Source organism: Gobio gobio (genome assembly GCF_949357685.1).
Source record: "Gobio gobio genome assembly, chromosome: 21".
Lineage (NCBI taxonomy): Eukaryota > Metazoa > Chordata > Actinopteri > Cypriniformes > Gobionidae > Gobio > Gobio gobio.
The window spans coordinates 16,686,482-16,712,407 of NC_137117.1; the positions used below are offsets into that span (position 1 = coordinate 16,686,482).

General features: G+C 37.7%; 1 protein-coding gene across 3 annotated transcripts in view; it reads left to right on the top strand.

The window, feature by feature from the left end:
• Positions 1-25,926, top strand: part of cpne9 (copine family member IX) — a 64,504-nt gene that overhangs the window by 25,947 nt on the left and 12,631 nt on the right. For all 3 annotated transcript variants that reach the window (XM_079803684.1, XM_079803683.1, XM_079803682.1), the window contains 5 exons: positions 19,323-19,386; positions 21,491-21,594; positions 23,515-23,619; positions 24,854-24,895; positions 25,088-25,163. In XM_079803684.1, the coding sequence (XP_079659810.1) occupies positions 19,323-19,386; positions 21,491-21,594; positions 23,515-23,619; positions 24,854-24,895; positions 25,088-25,163 (391 nt within the window). The remainder of the gene's footprint in view (positions 1-19,322; positions 19,387-21,490; positions 21,595-23,514; positions 23,620-24,853; positions 24,896-25,087; positions 25,164-25,926) is intronic.

The window sequence follows — 25,926 nt, forward strand, 5'->3', positions numbered from 1 at the left end:
GTGGCATTTTAACGGTAAGATAGTGGCTTCCACTGGCCAGCATATCTGGGTCACATCAATGATCTATTTCAGTAGCACAAAATAGGATGTCTGGATGATGCCTTCAAAGGGATTTGCGATTGCATTTGGCCTTACGGAAGAACCACATTAATTTTCATTTTGTAATTTTACAAAATCATATGTGATTTCGTAAATTACATGCAATTTTCACAAAACCCTCAAATGCAGTTTCCATATGACAACATCAGAGTTATTTTAGCATTATTTATATATTGTAAAAGTATTTATTGATATTTTAAATATGCTTTTATTTTTTCAGTTTTTATATATATATATATATATATAGTCTGCCATAGTTAAAAATAGATAAATACATAAATAATTATACAAATAAATGTAAAAAAGCTCAAATAAATATATAAATAAATATACATAGAAAAGCAAAAAAACTAACATAAAAAAATATTTATACATTTATTTCCTTATTTATGTATATATTTTTTTCACATTTATTTATTTATTCTTTTATTTATTTCCACATTAATTAATTTCTACATTTATTTATTTCTACATTTCTTGATTTTTACATGTATTTCTAAATTTATAAATTTTTACATTTATGTATTTTTACATTTCTTTGTCCGTAGGGTAATGAGGAGGGCGTGGTTTACCTTAGACATAGCAATCGAGCTCAGAGTAGGCGAGGGCGAAGCATTGAGGCCATAGTGACACCTTGTGGTGTGGCCGAAATACCAGGGGCGCGGGAAGTGGGGGTGCTGAGGGTGCTGCAGCACCCCCTGGTTTCAAAGGATTGCAATGCACATTTTTGTTCATTTACATTTATTCATTTTTAGGATTTAATCATTTATTTATAATAAACATTTTAAGTGGCCCATTAAAAAGTATTATTTATATGTTGAATTATGTTTTTAAAACATAGCCTACATGAGGTCATATTGTGACCGTTGCGGTGTGTGCGTATTGAAAGAGCGGTAATATTTCCTCCAGTGGAGATCAAGCGCCTTTCTGGAGATTCCGTTGATTTCTGAAGCTCATTCCGCTCAGCACCGCGCGCTCAACCCAGAACTCCCTTTGTGACATTCTTGATCAAATATAGGCCTATCTGAAATAGGGCTGCCCCAGACTAAGGTTTTTTTTTGTCTTTTCTTTTTTTTTTTCTCTAGTAGTTGTTCATTTAAGCCGTTGTTCACGCAGCGCGCCGCCTCCATGTCATTGTCTGTTATAGGCTATTTGCTTATTATTTATTAAATCCGGGCAATTTGGTTGATCAAATATTTATTAAAATTAAGATACAATGTATACAAAACGAAATTCAATGTAAGGCTTTCAACAAAACAAAACTTATTGCAGTATTATTTAACTTATTGAAGACCCCCGTCTTCTGATAAAGGCTATTATGCATCTTATGTGTCCTGTTCACTTTTCAACGTAGCCTACATTTAATAAAAAAAATAACATTATAATATTTAAACTGAAACTAAATACGTGTTTTAATGGCTACAAGCAGTGTTGGGTGTAACTAGTAACTAAGTAATTAGTTACTGTAATTTTCCCTTGAAAAAGTAAAGAAAAGAGATTACTCTTATTTTTTCTGTAATTTAAAGTTAGGCTACTTCTGAAGTAATTGAACTAAATACTAAATACAATTATATATAATACAATAATGGAATTAACATCAACATTTAAAGTCTAACTTTAAAATGCATGTTTTTATGTATCCTTCTAACATTTGTAATACTTTGGTCAGAATAATTGATGTAGTTTTATATTATTTATTTTAATGAATTAAAAGAACCGTTTCAAGTCTATCCTTGAATCGCTTAACTAGTCGAGGTTAGATTTGGGAAGTAGCCTAATTAGTAATAAGTAATTAAATACATTTTGGAGAGAGTAAAAATGTATTTAATACATTTATTAAATGTATAATTTACATTTAATAAATGTATAATTTACATTTAATAAATGTATTAAATGTTATTGTTTTAGCTGTGTTTAACCACATGGGCTGCCAAAGACTTATTTATAGGAGTGTTAAGTGTTAGGCAGACTACCTGCATCTCATTAGCTATAATTACTCAAAAATACCCCCCCCCCCCCTCCCCATCAAAAATCACAGCACCCCCAACCTAAAACATCTTCCCGCGGCCCTGCGAAATACAATAAGTATAGCCTACTGACGCTGATACTGTCTGTGATGAATGACTTGGATAGGTATATGGCCAAAATCTTATATCACAGTTAATTCATAGGTCATAAGCTTGCCCCTGGATATCAGATTATGGGGGTAGGCTAAAGACTACCATCGCTTAATAGAAAATCAGTTTGTTTCTGTTGCTGTCAGTATTGGTTTTGGAAGTTTGGAAGTGCAATTTTCACAATCCCCCCCCCAATTTTTTTATAGTGTATTATAATAGTTTTCATTTTAGTTAACAACAACACTTGATGAAATATGAAGCAAAAACACGCAATGGATGCGTTCACATGTGAAATTCACATGCTTTTCCGAGAAATTCATATATACACTTTTGTAAGTCACTTTAAAAGAACAAAATATTAAAGATTTGGCTAGACTGTGTGACTAAACCCCTAGATGACATGAAAAGTAGTTTGTAAGTCCTTTCTAACAGCTGATTTTCTTCCGCAAAGAACACAGCGGTCGCTGTGCACGCGCTCTGTATCACAGCATGGTAGACAGCGAGCTTTTTGCAAATGTGTCTGATGGTGACGCAGCATGGGGCAAAAAAACCTAAATGGGCCATCTCCTTTTGGCCTTTGTGTCACGCTTTCTGGTGTGCTGTGCAAGCGGCAAGCAGCGGATTAGGAAAAAGGTTGGCGGCAATAGGCATATTTTAGTAGGTCAGCCCGTCTCTCTAAAGAGCTAGTGGGCAGATACTGTAACACACTGGGGTGGAAGTGTGGAGGAAGAGGTACTACTCTATTACCTGCTGGTTTCTATGGCAACCCACCAAGACTAGTGGCTTTTCAATTACATAGCACTGCATATGGGCAAATACATCTAATTCCCTCTGTTTTCACAAGATAAGGCCAGGGAGTCCTAAGGACAAGAGATGCCACAGGATGTTCAGAGATGGGGATTTGAGGTTCCGCGCCACATTTGGGGCCCTTCGGGCTTGATTTTTCTCCAGCCTCATTTCCACATGTGAGCGTGGTGGATTTGTGGAGAAAATGTGCGTGGATAGAAGAGAGCCGTATACTGTCAGGCTGAGCAAAATATTTATAGACAACCTGGTTTCGATCCAGGACTGTTTGAGATGAGAGAATGTAAAATGTTGTACAATAACAGGACTGGGTGTCAATATCGCAGCTCAGGGCTTTAGATTGTCTCAGAATGCAATCTGTTTGCTATGTATGAGTATTGAAAATATTTCAAATAAGCTCTAAAATATGTCTTGCCACGCAGGTAGGAAGAATTACTCCATCAGAAGGTGGGTAATTTGTCATTGGTCACTGCTGAAAAACAAATTACCTAATGTTACGCCCATGTGTTTTTATACACACTCGATCAATCTATTTCAAACATAATTCGCAATTTAACTCTCTACCCCTCGCCACACGTGCGCACACACAAACTGAGGTTCTAATTAGCTAAAAAGAAAGCATGACATTTTCTGTGAAAATACCCTTAATGTTGGAGACATTCATCATAGTAGCAGCGCTGTCACAGGTTTACACTGAGATGTATGAGGGTGAAGTGTGTCCAGATAAACTGCCAAACACACCACAGTCAGTGTATTGATGATGGGTATCACAGACATCAGTCGCTGAAATGGATTTTCACACTCCGTTGCATGGAAAACAATTATTATGTTTTCGGTACTCTACAGACACTTTGACACTTTGAAACATTTGTTCTGTAGTGAAAATGCATAAATGTAAATGTCTACGTTTTCAAAAATCAAAAGTTGTATCTGTTGACATTAGTTAAGTAAGGCATCAACTAAATGACCTTGTTGTAAAGTGCTACCAATAATTTTGAGTAGATAAAGTTAAAAATTACAATTCTGTCATGAATTATTCACCCTCATGTTTCTTGTATGACTTCATTTCTTTAGTGCAACACATATTCGATATTCTGAAGAACCCAAATATCATAAGAATATTCCATACAATTTGTGCACTACTGTATATTCAAAGCCACACAAAGTCGTCACTCCCCCAAAATATTCCTCTCTGCCGTAGCAAATCTCATTTTCATATTCAAACTTGGTGCACCAAGACCAATTTCCTCTTGTTTTTGATGGCTTAAAGATATGGTTCATCCAAATAAGATCATTCTATACTTTACTCAACTAAACCTATATACAGTATATACACCGATCAGGCATAACATTATGATCACCTTCCTAATATTGTGTTGGTCCCCCTTTTGCTGCCAAAACAGCCCTGACCCGTCGAGGCATGGACTCCACTAGACCACTGAAGGTGTGCTGTGCACCAAGATGTTAGCAGCAGATCCTTTAAGTCCTGTAAGTTGCAAGGTGGGGACTCCATGGATCGGACTTGTTTGTTCAGCACATCCCACAGATGCTCGATTGGATTGAGATCTGGCGAATTTGGAGGCCAAGTCAACACCTCAAATTCGTTGTTGTGCTCCTCAAACCATTCCTGAACCATTTTTGCTTTGTGGCAGGGAGCATTATCTTGGTGAAAGAGGCCACCAGGGAATACCGTTTCCATGGAAGGGTGCACATGGTCTCAACAATGCTTAGGTAGGTGGTAGCCTACGTGACAAAGTAACATCCACATGGATGGCAGGACCCAAGGTTTCCCATTAGAACATTGCCCAAAGCATCACACTGCCTCCGCCGGCTTGCCTTCTTCTCATAGTGCATCCTGGTGCCATGTGTTCCCCAGGTAAGCGACACACGCACTCGGCCATCGGCCATGATGTAAAAGAACATGGACCACACGGGCCAGCCTTTGCTCCCCACATGCATCAATATCGCCGGTTCACCACTGTTCCTTCCTTGGACCACTTTTGATAGATACTGACCACTGCAGACCGGGAACACCCCACAAGAGCTGCAGTTTTGGAGATGCTCTGACCCAGTCGGTTAGCCATCACAATGCGGCCCTTGTCAAACTGGCTCCAATCCTGACACTTGCCCATTTTTCCTGCTTCTATCAACTTTGAGGACAAAATGTTCACTTGCTGCCTAATATATCCCACCCACTAACAGGTGCCGTGATGAAGAGATAATCAGTGTTATTCACTTCACATGTCAGGGGTCATAATGCTATGCCTGATCAGTGTATATGTAGAAGACACAAAGTACAATGAAAGTCAGTGGAGTCCAAAATCTTTTCAGCAGAAGAAACAAATGCATACAAGTTTGGAACGACATGAGGGTGAGTAAGTAATGGCAGAATTTGAATTTCTGGTTGAAATACCCATATAAGTTCTAAAGTCTAAAATCACATGAATATCTTTGTATTCTGGTCATGCTATTTTAGTGGGTGAGGGTGAGCATATCTCAAGATCTTTTTATCTGTGGACACAGCTGTTGCATTTGACCTTCAAATGAGTCTCTGGCTTATTAGGAGGGCTCAGTCAGGGAACCATGGGCTTAGAACTTAAGCACAGTTCCTGACTCCTGCGCCAGATGTGTGTGCGCTGAATCCGTAAGCCAGAGACCTGTAAACACAGTGTGGCCTTTAAAATTCATTATGCATAATCAAGTTAACGGTCCTAACTGTCCTTATCTGGATCAGGCACTTTAGATACAGTATATATTTGCATTTCTCTATAATACTTCCTCTCTGACAGACATTTATCTGCTGCTTAATTGCTCTGATATGCACTTCTACAATCTGTGTTTTGAGTGCTGTTTGGAGCAGGGCATTTTTGACAGCTATTAACCTGCCCTGACCGAACACTATCTCTCCTACAGTGAGATCAGTTAATGCATGCTAACCATCATTGCCTAATTGGCCGGCTTAGTCATTCTCTACAGTCTGTTCCCACGGCTGAACCTGCAGCGTACTTCAGCAACATAACGTGCTGGTCTCTCAAACTGTATTTTTAGAAGCTTGAGTATTTTAAAATTCATGTAATTAACCGTTATGAGGCTCCATTATATTGATGATACCATTTTATGTACATGAACAACAAAGCTTAGCTGCATGATTTTGTCACATTTGCATGCCCGCTGAAGAGCTGTATGACAAATTAAAGCAATAAGCCACGGGAAGCTGTGCATTGTACTGGTTTTATCACACTTAAAGGGCCATGTTTATGCATGACACAAAGCGACACCAGCAACATGATAAAATACACTGATGTTCAGTAAATAATTAATGCTATATGCTCTATGAACAAGACAATACATTGAAGTATTATAAGTTGTGCTGTACTGTTTGTGCCATTAATGAGAGTTTAGACTGTGAAGCTTGTTTTGGAGAGGTGTCCTATTACTTTTATAAGTCACTTATTTTTGTTTGTTGAATGATAAAATAAAGAAAAATCAAATAGAGTTGCATCTATAGAGACCAGATTATCAAAGTCTTGCTCTGTTGACTTGGACCACATAGCAACACCCTAGCAACCATTTAGCAACAACCCAGCAAGCACTTTTTGCGTTTAAAAGATGTCTAATAGCCGTCCAAACACACCCCTGGCATCTAGGCTAAAACAAGGCTAAATTTGGGCTTTCAGTGAAAATTTACTAGATGTCTAACCATAACCAAAGAATAGACTAGTCATCTAGATAGAACATGAAAATGTCAAAGAAATGAAACCGAACACTTTGTAATCACTGTCAACTTTGCATAAATGATGGAATATCTTGCATCTTGCATGTTTTTTTGTTTGTTGTTGTTGCAAAAACGACATGTAACCTAATTCAAGGTCATTTTGGCTAGAAGTGGGTTACTCATAGCTGGACTATATTGGGTCTATAGTTAACCGAGATGGTGAAATGACGGCTATTGTTTGCTTGCAACTTAGAAACCATTTAAAACACTGGCAGCAAACTATTGTGGTGGCGAGTTTTAAATGGCTAAGCACAGTCAAATTTTATGTAGAAAATGTAAAAATCTAGTTAAATGCTTTTTCAGATATTAACTTTCATGTTGTGTGTAATATAGCTTTTGTTAATATAAAAGTTGCAAAGATCAAAGTTGACCATAAATGGAGTTATAGTCACCCAAAAGAGAGAACCAATTCTGAACTCCCTGAAACGAGTCTTCAGTAATTCCAGCCCAACTTCCTGCACGAAATTACGCAGATTTGTAACACATTTGCATAATTCCCGCCTATGGTCATTATTGGTCTACTTTGACCCTCCCTCAAACACTTGTAGTTGAGCCCTAGAAGAGTTTAGTTTGTGTTGTCGACATATTGAGAAGATGTGGTTTTCTGCGCTGCGAAAGGAAATCCAGTTTGCTTGCACTTCAAAAGAATGTGGAATCGGGTTTGAATTGATTGGGTAAAACTAAAACCATTGTTATTGTTCATATCACTGTGTTTACAAGTGCTGTGGAAACATCCGGAGCTGAAATTCAGAAATGGTTATGGGAGTTTGGTTTCCGACACGTGCTGTACAGACTGGGCCATCTGACCAATCAAATTAGACCAATCACAACAGACTGGGCCATCTGACCAATCAGAGCAGAGTAGGCTCTCATAATGGAGGATATTAGAGAGACAGAAACCTTGATCAAACCATTTTAGACACTGTTAGAAAAGAGGTGATGCAAATGTATATAATGAGAAAATCAGAGTTTTTGACCTTGGATGCAAAACCTATTGTAGGACACTTCCGAAACAAAATTAGAAACATTTAATATAATAATTCTACACATATGTATTATATTATTTACTATTATTATAACAAATGTAATCATTTATATCAATATTAATCATACTTATAATATATTAATAATAATTTTTGTTATATAATATACAGTGAGGAAAATAAGTATTTGAACACCCTGCTATTTTGCAAGTTCTCCCACTTGGAAATCATAGAGGGGTCTGAAATTGTCATCGTAGGTGCATATCCACTGTGAGAGACATAATCAAAAAAAAAATATCCAGAAATCACAATATATGATTTTTTAACTATTTATTTGTATGATACAGCTGCAAATAAGTATTTGAACACCTGTCTATCAGCTAGAATTCTGACCCTCAAAGACCTGTTAGTCTGCCTTTAAAATGTCCACCTCCACTCCATTTATTATCCTAAATTAGATGCACCTGTTTGAGGTCGTTAGCTGCATAAAGACACCTGTCCACCTCATACAATCAGTAAGAATCCAAGTACTAACATGGCCAAGACCAAAGAGCTGTCCAAAGACACTAGACAAAATTGTACACCTCCACAAGGCTGGAAAGGGCTACGGGGCAATTGCCAAGCAGCTTGGTGAAAAAAGGTCCACTGTTGGAGCAATCATTAGAAAATGGAAGAAGCTAAACAGGACTGTCAATCTCCCTCGGACTGGGGCTCCATGCAAGATCTCACCTCGTGGGGTCTCAATGATCCTAAGAAAGGAGAGAAATCAGCCCAGAACTACACGGGAGGAGCTGGTCAATGACCTGAAAAGAGCTGGGACCACCGTTTCCAAGGTTAATTCAATTAAATTCAATTCAATTCAATTCAAATTTATTTGTATAGCGCTTTTCACAATACACATTGTTTCAAAGCAGCTTTACAGAAAGTGCATTTCATAGATGTACAGTAAAAATGTTAGAAAGACAATGTTAAAGAATAATGTTCGAAAAAGTTAATCAATCGTGTATTAATTTAGGCCATAACAACGCTGGCGTTGAGTCGTCTCTTCACAGGCGTCGAGTCGTCTCATCACAGGTGTCGGGGCATCCGAAGTCTCCATGAGAGGCTGGATACAAACTGGAGCTGGTTACTGTTGGTAATACACTAAGACGTCATGGTTTGAAGTAATGCATGGCACGGAAGGTTCCCCTGCTTAAATCAGCACATGTCCAGGCCTGTCTTAAGTTTGCCAATGACCATTTGGATGATCCAGAGTAGTCATGGGAGAAAGTCATGTGGTCAGATGAGACCAAAATAGGTGACCAATCAAGGTTCTGGCGTGGCCTAGCCAGTCTCCAGACCTAAACCCAATAGAGAATCTTTGGAGGGAGCTCAAACTCCGTGTTTCTCAGCGACAGGCCAGAAACCTGACTGATCTAGAGAAGATCTGTGTGGAGGAGTGGGCCAAAATCCCTCCTGCAGTGTGTGCAAACCTGGTGAAAAACTACAGGAAACGTTTGACCTCTGTAATTGCAAACAAAGGCTACTGTACCAAATATTAACATTGATTTTCTCAGGTGTTCAAATACTTATTTGCAGCTGTATCATACGAATAAACAGTTAAAAAATCATACATTGTGATTTTTTTTTTTAGATTATGTCTCTCATAGTGGGCATGCACCTACGATGACAATTTCAGACCCCTCCATGATTTCTAAGTGGGAGAACTTGCAAAATAGCAGGGTTTTCAAATACTTATTTTCCTCACTGTATATATATATATATATATAAAATGTTTAGTTGCCAAACAATGTCACTTGGTATATTGATGTAAAATGTGAATACAGTCGATTATGTGGGTACGGTTTCACTTTTCTCAGCTATTACTAATTTGAATAACAAATTTGAACTGGAATGGTATTTTTGTGCTTTTGAAGGTGCATGCATGACATACATACAGCAGTGTTGGATGTCTGTGTCCTGTAAGAGGGACTCAGCGCCTCGGTTCTAATGGCGCCCGGATTTATCCTAGCTGCCGAGGACTCTGATTAAACATGCAGGGAAGATGTTTTTGGCACTGACACAGTAAAACGGGGGGGCCGAGGGGGTTTGAAGCTCTCCGATAAAATCTTGAGATGCTTTTGTTCTGTCTGTCAGATATGCTGTGTTAGAGAGGTGACAGCCCAGCTGGAAAAGAGTGTATTCTTCGCCTGTGACCATGAATAGTTTAATACCACAATGTGGTTTAACTGAAAGCGAGGTGTCTGAGTGCAATAACTCTTAATCCATAGGACATTTCTTCTTGAAATGTTAAATGTCATTCATTAAATGTTATTAATCTATTCCCTGATTCATTTTCCTCCTGTCAGTCATTTTTATTTAGTTTTTTATTATTATCTCTCATTCTTTTCCTTTCTGTTGACTCTCCACTCCAGTATTACTTACACTAGTGGCACTTCCTGTTCTTTTGTGTTCGGTAGCAGTGATGGAGCCCAGCAGCAGCAGAAGTTTGGATTGAAAACCTCCTCGGCTCACCTTTATAAGTTGTTTCCATAGCAGCGGGAAAGTGAATGCAGAGAGTTAGTGACACTGACAGCTGTCTTGAGTTATACATTTGTTGCTACTGAGTAATGAGAGAGTCTACGGTTATGATGAGCCACGTGTGACCTTGAGCATGAGTTGATGCCTGGAGCAAGACGTGAACTCTTCAGACAAGCTGAACCCTCTCCTACTTGGTCTTTGTTCTTGTACAGCAAAAAATCCACTAGTGGTGTCCTTGGACTCCCAAACTCCCCTAAGTAGCTTGTTTTTTCTGTCCAGTATTGTTTATTCCCTACTTTGGATGTTGCATTAGTGATCTTGGGTCATGCTATGAAGCTTTTCCATTTAGAATTTTTTTTTCTATTTGTTGTGATAATACTTTTCCAAAGGTGACTCGGTTGATCGTTATAGTGTTTACAAGTTTACAGTCCTCTGCCATTAAGTCTCTCACCAAAGCACAATTTATTTGATCAAAAATACAGAAAAAACCTTAATGTTGTGAAATATTCTTACAATTTAAATGAACTGTTTTCTAATGTAATATATTTTAAGATGTAATTTGTTCCTGTCTATAAGGTTGCATGATCCTTCAGAAATCATTCTAATATGATGATTTGCTGCTCAAAAACATTTCTGATTATCAATTTTGTGCTGCCTAATATTTTTGTAGAAACCATGATAGATTTTGTACAGGATTTATATATATATATATATATATATATATATATATATATATATATATATATATATATATATATATATATATATATATATATATATATATATATATATATATATATCCTGCCCAGCCAAAAAAAGTAGCTGTTTGGATTTAAATAGGCAATTTTTGCAGTGATTATTATATTTCTACCATGTTATATGTTTGCCAACAGTTCTTTTTAAACCCTAATTGATGGAGTGTGTAGATTTTCATTTCATAAACAACCATGTAGGAAGACCCATTATGGCCATATTCTAGGATAAAAAATGTCAAGATTCATCAGGCTCAGACTGTGAAAGAATGGTTGGGAGGGAGCATGAAGAATCATTTTCACACATGAATTGGCACCTCTGAGTCCAGACGTTTTTGGGATGTGCTGGAGGAGACTTTACAGAGTGCTGGACTCTTGCATTGTCAATACAAGGTCTTGACCAAAAATTTATGCACCTCTTGATGGAAATAAATGTTGTGATGTCCCACATGGTTGTTTAAGAAATGAAAAACTACACATCCATCCGTTAGGGACAGAATAACTGTTGCCCAACATATAATATGCTAGAAACATAATAATCACTGCAATAATGATCCAATAACTGACTCTTAAGCATTTGCCATTTGCTGATTTTTTTTGGTCAAGGCTATATATATATATATATATATATATATATATATATATATATATATATATATATATATATATATATATATATATATATATATATATATATATATATATATATATATATATATATATATATATATATATATATATATATATATATATATATATATATATATATATATATATATATATACTGTATATATTATTTTGATATAGGTGTCAAGATCTCAAAAACACACACAAAAAACAAACAAACAAGAAAGTTACTATACTTTTGTTTGTGTGTTTTAAAAATGTGTAATAGCACACATTGAAAGTTGGCATCAGATAATCTCATTATTTATACATTAGTTAGGGACACAAAAGGAACCCATTTTTTTTTTTTAGAGTGATACTCTTGGTGTTCTTTTCTCTTTTTTTCACATTGCACTGTGAAATGTTCAAGACAGTAATATACAGCAATGTATTTTTAAAAACTATTATATAATTGCATTCATTACAGCTCAGCCAACTGAAGATAACTTAATAAAACACTTCCCACTGCAAGAGTCATTTTCAGCCTCCATGCCACCTCTAGCCTTCTCCATGGCAGATCCGCCTCACTGAATCTTACCTGCATGTCTGGATCTGACATGTGTCTCAGGAGGGGGGAAATGAGAAGCGTGGTGGGACGCTTGCCTGTCTTAGATGTCCTTCAGTCTAAATTCCTATTTGGCATCACTGAGCTTTAACTGGATTTCTACCCTGCAGGTGGTCAGCAGGTGAATGTGTGTGTACCATTGTGCGTTTATGCATGAGTGTGTGTGTGAATAGATGGAGGGTCAAAGGCTGTACTAACGTATCAGGCTAACCTGCCACTCAGCTGTTGCGGTGGTATTTGTTCCCATGGGAATCCCATTTTAGCCAATCAAATGCAAAGATGACATAAGACCACAGAATGGGCTATTAAAATGATGAAAGAGACTCTGTGGCCGTGGAGACAGATATTTGGAGCTGGAATCAATCATCTCATTTTATAATTGTATGACAAATATCCTAGACTACCCATTTTTGTGTATCATGTCCACTTAGAGTCAGTATGAACTCAAAATGTACCCTATTGAATGATAATTTTGAACGATTCATCAGTGCATGTTATTCTAAAGAAAACAAAAATAATTAAAGCTGCAAGCAGCATTTATCGGGATTCAAGCAGTTAAGGCCTTTAAGCACACAAGCATCAAAAGACATTAAGTTTTATTTAGCAAGCATTTAACAACTGCCATCATAGATGAAAAAGTCAATTTACAGCCTATACAGGCAGTTTACCATAGGAAATATATGGTTTTAAAGCGTTTTTACGGTTATAGTTAGTCTTCTTATAGTCTTGCCTGATTTCCACCACTTTTATTAGTAGTACTCAAAGTGTGCCCATACTGTATGTGTGTCAGATTTGTTGTAAATATGTAATTTTAATAAGGAGTTTAGACAATTATATTCAGTGGCGTAACGAACGAGCCAACACCGGGCCCTTAAGTAGGATTATCAAGGCAGGCCCCTTGATGACGCAATTGATGACGCAATGTCCGCGAGTAGGCTACCATGAATAGGGCAGGATATGATCATACACAGCATATAAGAGATGAGATTACTAACAAAATCATGAGTAGCCTACGCTCACCAAAAACAAAACAAAAAAACAACAAAAAAACAATGGGGACAGCGCACTATAAAACATTGTTAGGCCTAGGTCCAAATACATAAAAAAGATGCTCTCTTACATTATAGTGGGATTTTCCGGGCTTTCCTATGTGCAACTGCAAAGTTGTCGATTAGATCAGGATTGTGCGCACAGGCAATAGGCTTGTTTGAGATGCGCCTTGCCTCGCCTGAAATGTATGCTAGAGTAGGTGGCTGCAGTGAGAGGAGGAGTGAAAAAAGCACAGGCAAGCCGGACAGTTCTCTCTACTCACAGTGGATCTGACACCTGCGAGATCAAAGATGGATATCGCGGGATTCACGCGATTCACGCTTGTGCACAGTTTTGCTAATAAACTGGATGTAATTCAAGTTATGTTGCTTTTATATGAAAATAAATCAAATGAACAAGACACCCAAAGTACTTGTTATTTAATTCCATTCCAAATACATGTTTATCAATATTTCTTTCTTTAATACAGACATGTGTTTTTATTTATTTTATTTTTTTATAAAAAATAAATTGCATAACCCAAAGAGATCGCACTGTCAGATAGTTTGGGGATATTCACAAACAACATATACACATAAAACATGATATTAGAGTTTATAGCGCCACCAAGTGTTCAATCCTCACAATTATTTTTATCGTGACCAAACACTCAGTCTATACACATGTGTACCAAGTTTGGTGAAGATATCTCATTTTGTTCCTGAGTTATATCCCTTTTAGTAAATAGGCTCCCCCCTTAACGATTATTTTTACGCTCCTTAACAACCGTGAATATAAATTTTGACGTTTTTTTGATAATTATTGATAAGCTGACTCCAGAGAACATTTTGACACTGGTTTGGATCCGATCCGGCAAAAAACCTAGGACTAGTTTGCAAAAGTAGTTTTTTGACAAAATGCAAAATGGCGGAAAATCTATCATGGCGTAAATAAAATCGGAGATAAACGTTTTGTTCTTCATGGACTCACCTTTCCAATGATATAAGACACTTGAGTCTACGACATAGGGTTTAGGAGTTATGAGCCATTTCGCGCTTTTGATTGCTGTAGCGCCACCTATTGGCCAATCGGGTTCATACTATGACAACATTAGCTTCGATTTTTGTACTACCATCTGATAAAGTTTCAAGTCTCTAGCATTTACGCTTTGGTCTGCACGATCACAGTTTAAATATGATTGAACAATATTAGTTTAGAGGATAAGGCAATGAGTGGTCTTCTGCTGCCATCTGGTGGCAATTTTAGGTAATACGCCATAATATATTTGAAATAAATTAATTTGACAAAATGTAATTGTAAATATTGTAATAGTGACTTTATAATGTCTAAATAGGAATTATAGAACATGATAAGTAAATAGTATGACAAAATGACCATTTAAGCCCAGCAGGTGGCAGCAGAGAACCACTCATTGGCTCATTTTCATTTTAAATGTCTGTTTTTCATTTAATGGGCACATTTTCCAAGTTAATGTCTTCAAACGTGCTTAACTCACATGCACATTTTGAGCAGTGGATGCACAGTGGATCTGACACCTGCGAGATCAAAGATGGATATCGCGGGATTCACGCGATTCACGCTCGTGCACAGTTTTGCTAATAAACTGGATGTAATTCAAGTTATGTTGCTTTTATATGAAAATAAATCAAATGAACAAGACACCCAAAGTACTTGTTATTTAATTCCATTCCAAATACATGTTTATCAATATTTCTTTCTTTAATACAGACATGTGTTTTTATTTATTTTATTTTTTTATAAAAAATAAATTGCATAACCCAAAGAGATCGCACTGTCAGATAGTTTGGGAATATTCACAAACAACATATACACATAAAACATGATATTAGAGTTTTAAAATCAAACATTTTAAAAGAGAACAATACATCACAGTTGTTTAAACCAATGAGCATTAAGCTGTGTCGTCAGCAAGTCGTTTCCCATCATGCTTTTGATCAGCGCAGTCGGTGGAGAGCAACTGCGTGCGACTGCAGAATCCGACACGTGCGCCTTGCGCTCGCGAGATATTTTTGACATACATCAGCATGACATCAGAGCAAGGCAGACCACACTCTGACACATTTGTAACCGGCATGCATCTCGTGCTGATCACCGGTGATCGGTTCTGCGAAGATTTTGCTCATCTCAAACAAGCCTATTCTCAATTGACCCTTTGCAGGGAGTTTTATTGACAGGCGATCTGACTAATCATAATCCGCCATTTTGTCCAACAAAGCAGTCAGGAAAGTTAGTAGATTAACATAGGAGGATTTAAATTTGAAAAACAAAGTGAACTGACGTCTTAGCACTTTAAAACAACATTCCTTTTATGTTCATTCATGTTTATTTTAATGATATAAATTAACTAGAAGGAAGAGATGATCGGTTCACAAGCAGCTTTAACTGAGCCTCGAGTCTACAGCGATCTATCAGACACATTAAAGAGTCACAAAATGGTATTTATTGTTTAAATGTCTCTAAAAAATTACTACATTTGAAAGGTGAGACTTTGTTTTATATCAAAAGTACTCGTCTGTCAGCGCGCAGTCTTTTCTCTGATCCGCAATGTATTTTTCACTGCGTGAGAACTTGGTGTGGTGTGAGAGTGGCATCGCTTGTCAGACATAGCAACAGTAACTAAAGTGGGCGGGTCTTTGCGAACGGTCATTGACAGTATGGACGGGGATTCGCCAGTCTCAATTCAAAACAAATTTCATCACAATCCATCATTGTTCGTTTCAAACATGTGAGAGCATCAAAATGATCCATGGGTGAAATTGATTGGATTTAATAATTTTTTTTGTCAGTTTCTATCATAATTTTAACATTTTGGCATTATTGTTTAGCTATTTACCTATGTTTTCAAATTTCCTTTGTCTTTTTGTTGTTGTCTCGATCAGACTAACGGCTTTGAAGATAACCACAATTTTTTAAAGCTCTAAATGACACTTACAAAATCCATAAAGCGAAACCTGGCATGTTTGGTATTGTTGGACTCGGCAAGGATTCTTAGGAGGCCACTCCTGTGAAAAAAACACGGGCTTGAAACTTCTAAGGCTCCTTCAAGGCAAAGCCAATGACGTATACTGAGTTTTTTGAGATACACCAATATTCTCATAGACTATCATGGCACCCTGGACAAAGACACCGCATGCCAATTTTCAGTAGACTAACGGTTGGGTGCGCTTATAGCTATTTTCATGATTTTTTTCACTGTTATAGCGCCACCAAGTGGCCAATTGTCACGATTTTTTTTCATGTCAACTCAGATTGAGCTTATGAACATGTGTCCCAAGTTTAGCAAAAATATCTCTTTCCGTTCACAAGTTATAACCATTGTATAGTGCCACCTAGTGGCCAATTGTTGCGATTTTTTTCAAATGATCTCAGATTGAGCTCACGAAGATGTATTCCAGGTTTAGCAAAAAAAATCTCTTTCCGTTCACAATTTATAACCATTTTAGTAAAAATGGCCCTAGTGCCATCAAAGATTTTGGTTCCCCTTATCGAACGTTAATTTAAATGTTGAATTTTTTGGATGATTATTGATTGTCAGACTCCAGAGAATATTCTTGCAGTGGTTTGGTTCCAATCGGGCCAAAAACCTAGGAGAATTCAGCAAAAATTGGTTTTTCAAAAAAATGCAATTTACTCGAAATTGGCGCCTGAAGAGCGAGCAAATCTGAGATAGCCATTTTGTCCGCCTTGAGCCAAGGATTCCAACGATATAAGACACTTGATCCTGGGACAAACAGTCTAACTGTGCGTTCACACCGCCGCCGGCGAGAGCGTCAAACTTCGCTCTGGCCGCTCTGCCATCGACGCTGTAGAAAGATTCGTGGACGCGCTGCCGCTCTGACGTAGATCGAATGCTTGGTCTTTTTTGAAACGGCATTTAAAGGGGCTGCAAAGCAAACACTCATGTTGATCTGCGTTTGTGCAGACTAACCACAGGTAGGGTATAACCGTATAATATAACCTCATGAAATCATTTAAATGTGAAAGTTTAAAAAAAGCAGATCGATGGAAAGAACTTAACAATTATAGTTACATGTTTGCTAACGAAATAAACCAATTAAAAGCCATTTGTGTGGTGGATAAATAATGTTGCACGTCTTCTTATCAAACCCGCCGCACCAGCAGTGATCAACCTCCTCTATTTTGCTTGGGAACTAATGTGGTCGGAACCGAAGTTTACAGCACTGCGTTCTCTAGAATCATCTCAAGCGGAGCACTTCTACATTCCCATTGGTTGCCGCCGGCTGCCGCCGAACCGCGTCATAGCTCATTACCATAAAGTTGACCTGACTTCAACTCTCCTTGACGCCCAAATCGTCCAAGACGCGCCGCGCCGCTCTCGCCGGAGCTCGCCGCCGGGCTCCCATTGAGAATGAATGACTTCCGGCCACTTTGACGCTCTCGCCGGCGGCGGTGTGAACGCACAGTAAGAGTTATGAGCAATTTTGAACTTTTGGTTGCTGTAGCGCCACCTATGGGCCATTCGGGGTCATACTCTGATAGGTTGTCCCCAAACTGAGGCCTACCATTTGGCCAGGTTTCATGTCTCTAGGCCTTACGGTTTGGCCTGCACGATGCGTTTTACGAATCCTTACAATTACAATAGGGTTTCAGCATTTCATGCTTGAACCCCTAATAAGAATGAAGGCTTTTTGCCAGTTATAGCGCCACCTATGGTCCGATCTCCATGAAACTCTGCATGCTTCCTCGCCATGTTCTGACACATATGCTCATCAATTTTGGTGAAGTTCTGAGTTTTCATTTGGGATGTATAGGCTTTTTAGTGTATTTTGCCACGCCCCTTTTCTAAATGACCCTGTTACAGCCACCCAAATGCCAAAGTTCAACTTTTTTTTGATAATTATTGATCGAGAGAGTCCAGAGAATTGTCCTAGACTGGTTCGGTTCCGATCGGGCGAAAAACCAGGGACTAGTTCGCAAAAGTAGGTTTTGGACAAAATTCGACATAGCAGAAAATGTTCCCTGCCTACATCCAAATCGGAGATAGCCATTTTGTCTGCCTTGAGCCAAGGATTCCAACGATATAAGACACTTGATCCTGTGACAAACGGTCTAAGAGTTATGAGCAATTTTGAACTTTTGGTTGCTGTAGCGCCACCTATGGGCCATTCGGGGTCATACTCTGATAGGTTGTCCCCAAACTGAGGCCTACCATCTGGCCAGGTTTCATGTCTCTAGGCCTTACGGTTTGGCCTGCACGATGCGTTTTACGAATCCTTACAATTACAATAGGGTTTCAGCATTTCATGCTTGAACCCCTAATTAAAGTATAATATAATAACTTGCTCTACCTCTGAAATGACTTTCCTCTCCAGTCAAAATCTCCAAACCCACTTATTTTTCAGTGCTTGATTTCACAAATCAGTCAATTTCATTAAATATCCTCTTTCACTCAGAAGTATGTCAGTCTATGCAAGTTAAATAGTTTGTGAACTTCATTAAGATCAAAAATCAATGTGCATATGATGTCTTTCTTTGTGTTTATAATGCTCCACCAACGCTTTTTTTTGCTGCTTGCTCTCTTTCCCTCAGAGAATCTCTCTCCCTTCCCTCAAACAGTCTTTTAGTCCTAACCCCTCAGCCTTTAATCTTTTTTTCTAGCTAACCCTCATCACCTTTTCCCCCTCATTCCCTACACTTTCCCTCTTTTCAGGTGAATCATGTTCTTTTCAGAGGTTCGATGTGGGCTATTCAGCGACTGAAGTGGCCCACTATTACCGCCAGTGCAATCGAATTGTTCCGGAGAAAGCTCTTAGCAGCAAAAAGCGCGCCAGCAATTCGGTGAAAAGCACACAAAAATGGAGTCGTCTTATTTGTCCTGATTTTGAGTGGGCTCGCAGTGTGCTTATAACTGTGCCTGTCTTCACGAGGGTTTTACTTGAACTCTTGTCTTTAAAACGTTAAACCCACATTTTATTGAAAGTTTAAAAGCATTTATCTATCTTTTCTCAGGGGCATTCCAGGGAAGAAATGCGGGAACATTATCTTCACAGCTGAGGAACTCAGCAATTGCAGGGTCAGTACAAAACTTGCACATGCACACACACACAGTCGGAGTCTACTGTCTTTCATCAAGCTGATTGCCTAAAGCATTGTATTTAAATATCAGAGGTGAAGTGTTTTGTTTCTTTTTTTTTTTGCTAATCTCTACTGAGAGACAGAAAAGCTAAATAACATGTAGATTTTCCAGGTTAATCCATTGTGGATGTCTCTGTAGTCAATCAAGAGGTGAATCTTGTGAAACCTATCGATCATGTGTCATTTCATTACGGGGCATATTTTCTCTCAAAATATAAAGAATTAAAAAAAGAATGAATACAAGTATTTTTTAAATGAATACTTGTGTTCTGAAAGAATGCATTAAAGGGGCTATATGCAACTTTTTCCCCAAAATAAACGTAAATAGCCTGTATATTTTACCATTTATGACTCAAACATCTCCTGATGAGCATACTGACACCTTGTCCGCTCACAGTGGGTGCACCTATAAGCCTGTATCCTATTTGTCCTATTTTATGGCGGGTCGTTTTTTTCCCGCGCTGTCTGCGGATGTGACGTCACCACCGCTGCGAGAGCGAGCAGAAAATAAGAGCAGTTCTGTTTTTTGGCCACAGGTGTCAGTCGCGAGTTTAAATTTCAGAAAAACGCATATAGCCCCTTTAAATTGATCTAAAGTGAGAGTAAATATAATGTTACAAAAGATTTCTATTTCAAATAATTGGTGTTCTTTTGAACTTTCTATTCATCAAAGCATCCAAAAAATATATATCACGGGTTCCACAAAAATATTAAGCAGCACAACTGTTTTCAACATTGATAATAATCAGAAATGTTTCTTGAGCAGCGAATCAGCATTTTAGAATGATTTCTGAAGGATCATCTGACACTAAAGACTGAAGAAATGATGCAGAAAATTCTGATTTGCCGTCATAGGAATAAATACAATTTTTACATAAAGTAGAAAACAGTCCAAACATTTTACTGACCCCAAACTTTTGAACGTTAGTGTATCTTTATTTATGGAGGGGGTTGAGGGGGTAAATGTGCTGAATGCCCCTGAAAATAATGTCACAATGTACAAAAAAAAATTAATAATAATAATAATAATAATAGAAAAAAAATATATATATATATATACATTTTTTATATATAATCGAATATATATATATATATATATATATATATATATATATATATATATATATATATATATATATATATATATATTTTTTTTTTTTTTTTCAGGGTGACCTGGATATCATTTTGTGAGATTCCCCCACATACATTTAATCCTACACCCTTTAAGACTTACGACGATCCATGCAAGACCGCAAAATCATGCCAACTGCAGCATTTTGGCTCACTATTTTGTCCCATCCATGTTGAAAAAAATCTCTTTCCACTCGTTCCAATCACAATTTGACTGTTTTAGTGCCTTGGGCCAGTCCATAAAACCCACTTAAATATAATTTCAGATGGCAATATTATGTATATATATTCAATTTCGTCCCTCTGTGTCCTTGTAAATAGTATGTAGCTACAGGGATTGTTTGGCAGAAAGCCATGACAGTTCAACTCAAATACAGCTTCTTCCTCCCCAAGAGGGATAGGCCGTTTTAAAAGGCAGATGAGCTGTCTGTCCGGTGTGTCACCTAGACCGTAGTTCCTCCAGTGCTCCCTAGACTCTCTCTCTCTCTCTATCAAGATCCAATTAAATCTGTTGCATGTGTGACTTCCCTCCTGGTCTTGAGGGTCTCCCTGGAGATCTGGTATTCTGAAGAGAACAGCACCAATAAATAGCTAAACACTGGAGACCGCCGCTCAACATTAATATGTATGAACCAATTGCTGTTCTCCTCTAACACGAGTGTGTCCTCTCTGTGGATGATTGCTTGTCCTAGTATTTTCCTTTGCTGTGTCCTGAACTCCTGCTCCAGAGAGATTTTAACTAAGGCCAGCGATTAAAATGCATTGTTGGATATAATAGTGCCTGTATTAAAGACTCACATTCAGGAGTGCATGTGTTTTGTTTGCTTGTTTGTGCACCTTGTTTGTTTTTGGTAGCTCTAGGAATATTTTATTCCCATCTATCCCAAAGTAATCAAAGTATTTTATATCAGGACATTGCAACCATGCAACTCTGTGCTAACAAGTTGGACAAAAAGGATTTCTTCGGGAAGTCTGACCCCTTCCTGGTGTTTTACCGCAGCAATGAAGACGGCACGTGAGTATGAGTGCTTAAAGGAGTTGTTCCTGTTACTATTGAACATCATCTTATCAATGTGCCCTTACCAGGTGTGATGCAACATGCACTTTTGTCAAAGTGTAACATTGCCAATTTCCAACCCACAATGTCGATAGTAAATGTAAATGAACATTGTTTACTCATTCTCTGTGTTACCTGGACATCGAAATTCACATGAATTTGTCAGCAAAATTTTTTAAAAGCTCCAGGATTTTCATGAAAAGTCAACACCATTATGACTAAAAGTTTGCTAAGGAGTATTTCCTACTAGAGCAAGGTGATATTTGACTATGGTCTACCACAACATGAAGTTTTGGGCCACAGGGAAGCCAACAGCCTTTTTTTGGTGGTAATTCAAGCGTGGTACCGTGATAGTTTGCCACCTGTGCAATAAGTCCATTCGTGAAATTTCCTCACTACTAAATATTCCATGGTCAACTGTTAGTGGTATTATAACAAAGTGGAAGCAATTGTGAACAACAGCAACTCAGCCACGAAGCAGTAGGCCATGTAAAATCACAGAGCGGGGTCAGTGCATGCTGAGGCTCACAGTGCGCAGAAGTCGCCAACTTCAATCGCTACAGACCTCCAAACTTTGTGTGGCCTTCAGATTAGCTCAAGAACCGTGCATAAAGAGCTTCATGGAATGGGTTTCCATGGCCGAGCAGCTCATCCAAGCCTTACATCACCAAGTGCAATGCAAAGTGTCAGATGCAGTGGTGTAAACCGCCGCTGGACTCTAGAGCAGTAGAGACATGTTCTCTGGAGTGACCAATCACGCTTCTCTGTGTGGACGCGTCTGTGGATTCAATGGACGCGTCTGGGTTTGGCGGTTGCCAGGAGAATGGTACTTGCCTGACTTCATTGTGCCACGTTTAAAGTTTGGTGGAGAGGGGATTATGGTGTGGGGTTGTTTTTCAGGGGTTGGCCTTGGCCCCTTAGTTCCAGTGGAAGGAACTCTTAAGGCTTCAGCATACCAATACATTTTGGACAATTTCATGTTCCCACCTTTGTGGGAACAGTTTGGGGATGGCCCCTTCCTGTTCCAACATGACTGTGCACCAGTGCACAAAGCAAGGTCCATAAAGACATGGATGAGTGAGTTTGGTGTGGAGGAACTTAACTGGCCTGCACAGAGTCCTGACCTCAACCCAATAGAACACCTTTGGGATGGGCCTTCTCGTCCAACTTCAGTGACTGACCTCACAAATGCGCTTCTAGAAGAATGGTCGAAAAATCCCACAAACACAGAAGAGTTGGAGCTGTTGTAGCTGCAAAGGGTGTTCCAACTCCATATTAAGCCCTACGGATTAAGAATGGGATGTCATTAAAGTTCATGTGCATGTAAAGGCAGGCGTCCCAAAACATTTGGCAATAAAGAGTATATCTGCTTTTCCAAAAAAGAAAAAAAAAAAAATGTACGTCATTGATAGCTAATCATTGGTTTAAAGCCCAAAATCTCAGCCAATTGGAACATATGTCGGGTTTAATATGCAGCTAAACAGTAATGCAGCAATAAAGTGATTTGATTTGATTTGATTTGATTTGAACAGAACTCAAACATGGTTGTATCTTTTTAGGAAACAAGGATTTCATGCCAGCTTAAGACATGCTGTTAGCTTAATGTTTCCAGACTGAACATAAAAACCCATAAAACATAAATTAAACCCTAAGTGTTGGCTCAATTGACTGATAACAGAGGGTTATGGATGGTTGTGTTGTGAAACCCAAGAGGCACTTCATGCCCACCATGAGCTGCTCTTGATGTTAACCACTTTTATTGATGCTCGCTGTAGTTGGTTGGTATTCATATTCAAACATATTCCTTCAAAGAAAACCATACAGGTGTCATAACACGCCTTTAAGTAAGATTTCCTTTTTGATTTGGCTCTTTTGTAGGTTCACTATCTGTCACAAAACAGAGGTGATAAAGAATACTTTGAACCCTGTGTGGCAGCCCTTCACCATCCCAGTGCGAGCTCTCTGTAATGGAGACTATGACAGGTGAGGCTCTTTAAAAATCTTTACTGCTGCAAGGCTACTTTAATCAAAATGACGGTCTTAATGCATGTTCCTGGTCTTTCTGTAACTACTAATTGATTCATGTTGTTCCAAAGAAAGTACTGGTTATTAAATCTTCTCTTGTTTCATTAAATACAGTCAAACCAAAATGTATTCAGACACCTTCAACATTTTGTCACATTATCACAGTTTATTTACTATTGTTCAGAAAATGGTAATAAAATATGACAAGAACAAATTAATCTTGATAATGTCAGATAACTGATAGAAAGGTCTGTAATGGATTACAATCAACCAATCAGCTGTTAAATTTAAGCACACATCTAGATAATACCAATTTAGGTCAACCAATTACCAAGCAGTGCTTCATTTTGTTCAGTCTGTGGTGTAAAAGGTCAAATGAGCAATTAAAGAAAAAAACATGTAAGCAAAACATAGTCAGGTCAAAGTGTCTGAATCATTTTGGTCCCAAATTTTTATACATTTTACTGGTAGTCCACTGGATGAAGTTTTTTTGTGTATAATATGTCACAGTTTACTTTATTTAGCTATTCTCACTTACATAAATGAACTATAGTGTTATGCACCCACTAGTAAAAAATGATATCTGGTGTCTGAATAATATTTGGTTTGACTGTATGTTAGCATTAATGGATAAAAATATTACGGCTATCAATTAACTAGTTTATTGTAATAAATCTAATAATGTTATTTTTCCATATTGGATAAATGCACTATCCATGTTAATCATATTTAAATTTGTGTTGGTGCATAATTTTGACAGCCCTAATACAGTAAATATACTACTGTATATGAGTAAAGATTTGAGTAAAAATCAGTATTGATCTTATGCATAGGGGTTATTGAGTGCATTCTGAGAGCCAGTTTGACTTTTTTGATAGGAGTCTATGATTTTTGAGAGGAATAGATTTTTTTTTGTTGCACCTTTAAAGCATCCCTCAGACTTGTGTACTGAGCTCTGAGGTGTTGAAACGAAACACTGCTGGTGCTGAGAGCTGTGGAAACGGGCAGCTGTGTCTGTGGCAGTGGGAATAATCCCAGCAGTCAGCGGCCGGTGCTGGTGTTATTTTGGACTGGCTCTGTGGACTCACCAGGCTGCCGTTATACTCTGACCTTTTGAGAAAATTCAGGCTGTCTGCACTTAATTTTAGATATTGACTTGCTGTGAGGTTTGATTTGTTTGTAATCTCTTCAGAACAGTGAAGGTTGATGTTTACGACTGGGACAGAGATGGAAGGTATGTCGTTCTTCGTGGCTTGTGTGTTCCCCTTGGGTAGTAAATATTCTGTTTATGAACACATAAATTATCCTGCATAACAAGAATAACTCGAGTCAAATTTTCATTAGCCAAAATAATTTCTCCTCAGCATGCTCATGCAATGTTCATTAAATATTCCTCAGGCAAGTAAACGCTTTCATTTTTCTTCAGTCATGACTTCATCGGCGAGTTTACAACCAGCTATAGAGAGCTGTCTCGTGGACAGAGCCAGTTCAATGTTTATGAGGTAAAAACACATAGTTTTGGACAAATTCATTTTGATTAATATGATTGATTGATTTCTGAGCTCTGGCAAAACACCCCACTTTAGCTCTTTTAGAGTTATTTTGACTTGTTTAAGAAACATAAATAGGGTAAAAAATGAGGCTTGCAACTCTTAAAAAGTGAAAAAGAATGTCAAAAGTATTAAATAATTGTTTTTTTTGTATTTAATTAGATTTATGTATAAATTATGCACTTACAGGGAAATGCTGAAAATGACAGCTAAGTATTGTTTTAATAACAAAAAAGAGTTAATTTTTACTACAGTGATTTGAATATAATTTCAATTGATAATCAATTGATTGTAGGAATCAATTGTTGTAGGATTTTCATTGTTATATACAACTAAGAAGGTGAAGACAGGCTAAGAGGAGGGATACATTTAACCCTCTGGGGTTCTTCATTTATGGGTCACACTCAGGACCTTCGGGTCAAAAATGACCTGGAGGGCGGGATTAAGATATAAAAGATTTGAGTAAAATCAATTAAATATATTTTTGTTCAATAATATTTTTTCTTTTCTTTTTTGGTGTTTTGAGATAATTTTATGATTTATAATTAATATTTATGCAATAATTATGACCCATTTTCTTCCCATTGAATATAATAAAAAATGTATATCTATATATAATTTTATAAATTTTTTATTAAAGTTGTATTTCATTTTAGAGTCAAGCCCAGGCCTCATGAAAGCAATTTTTTAAATGAGATCGGTGCCATCCGGTGGA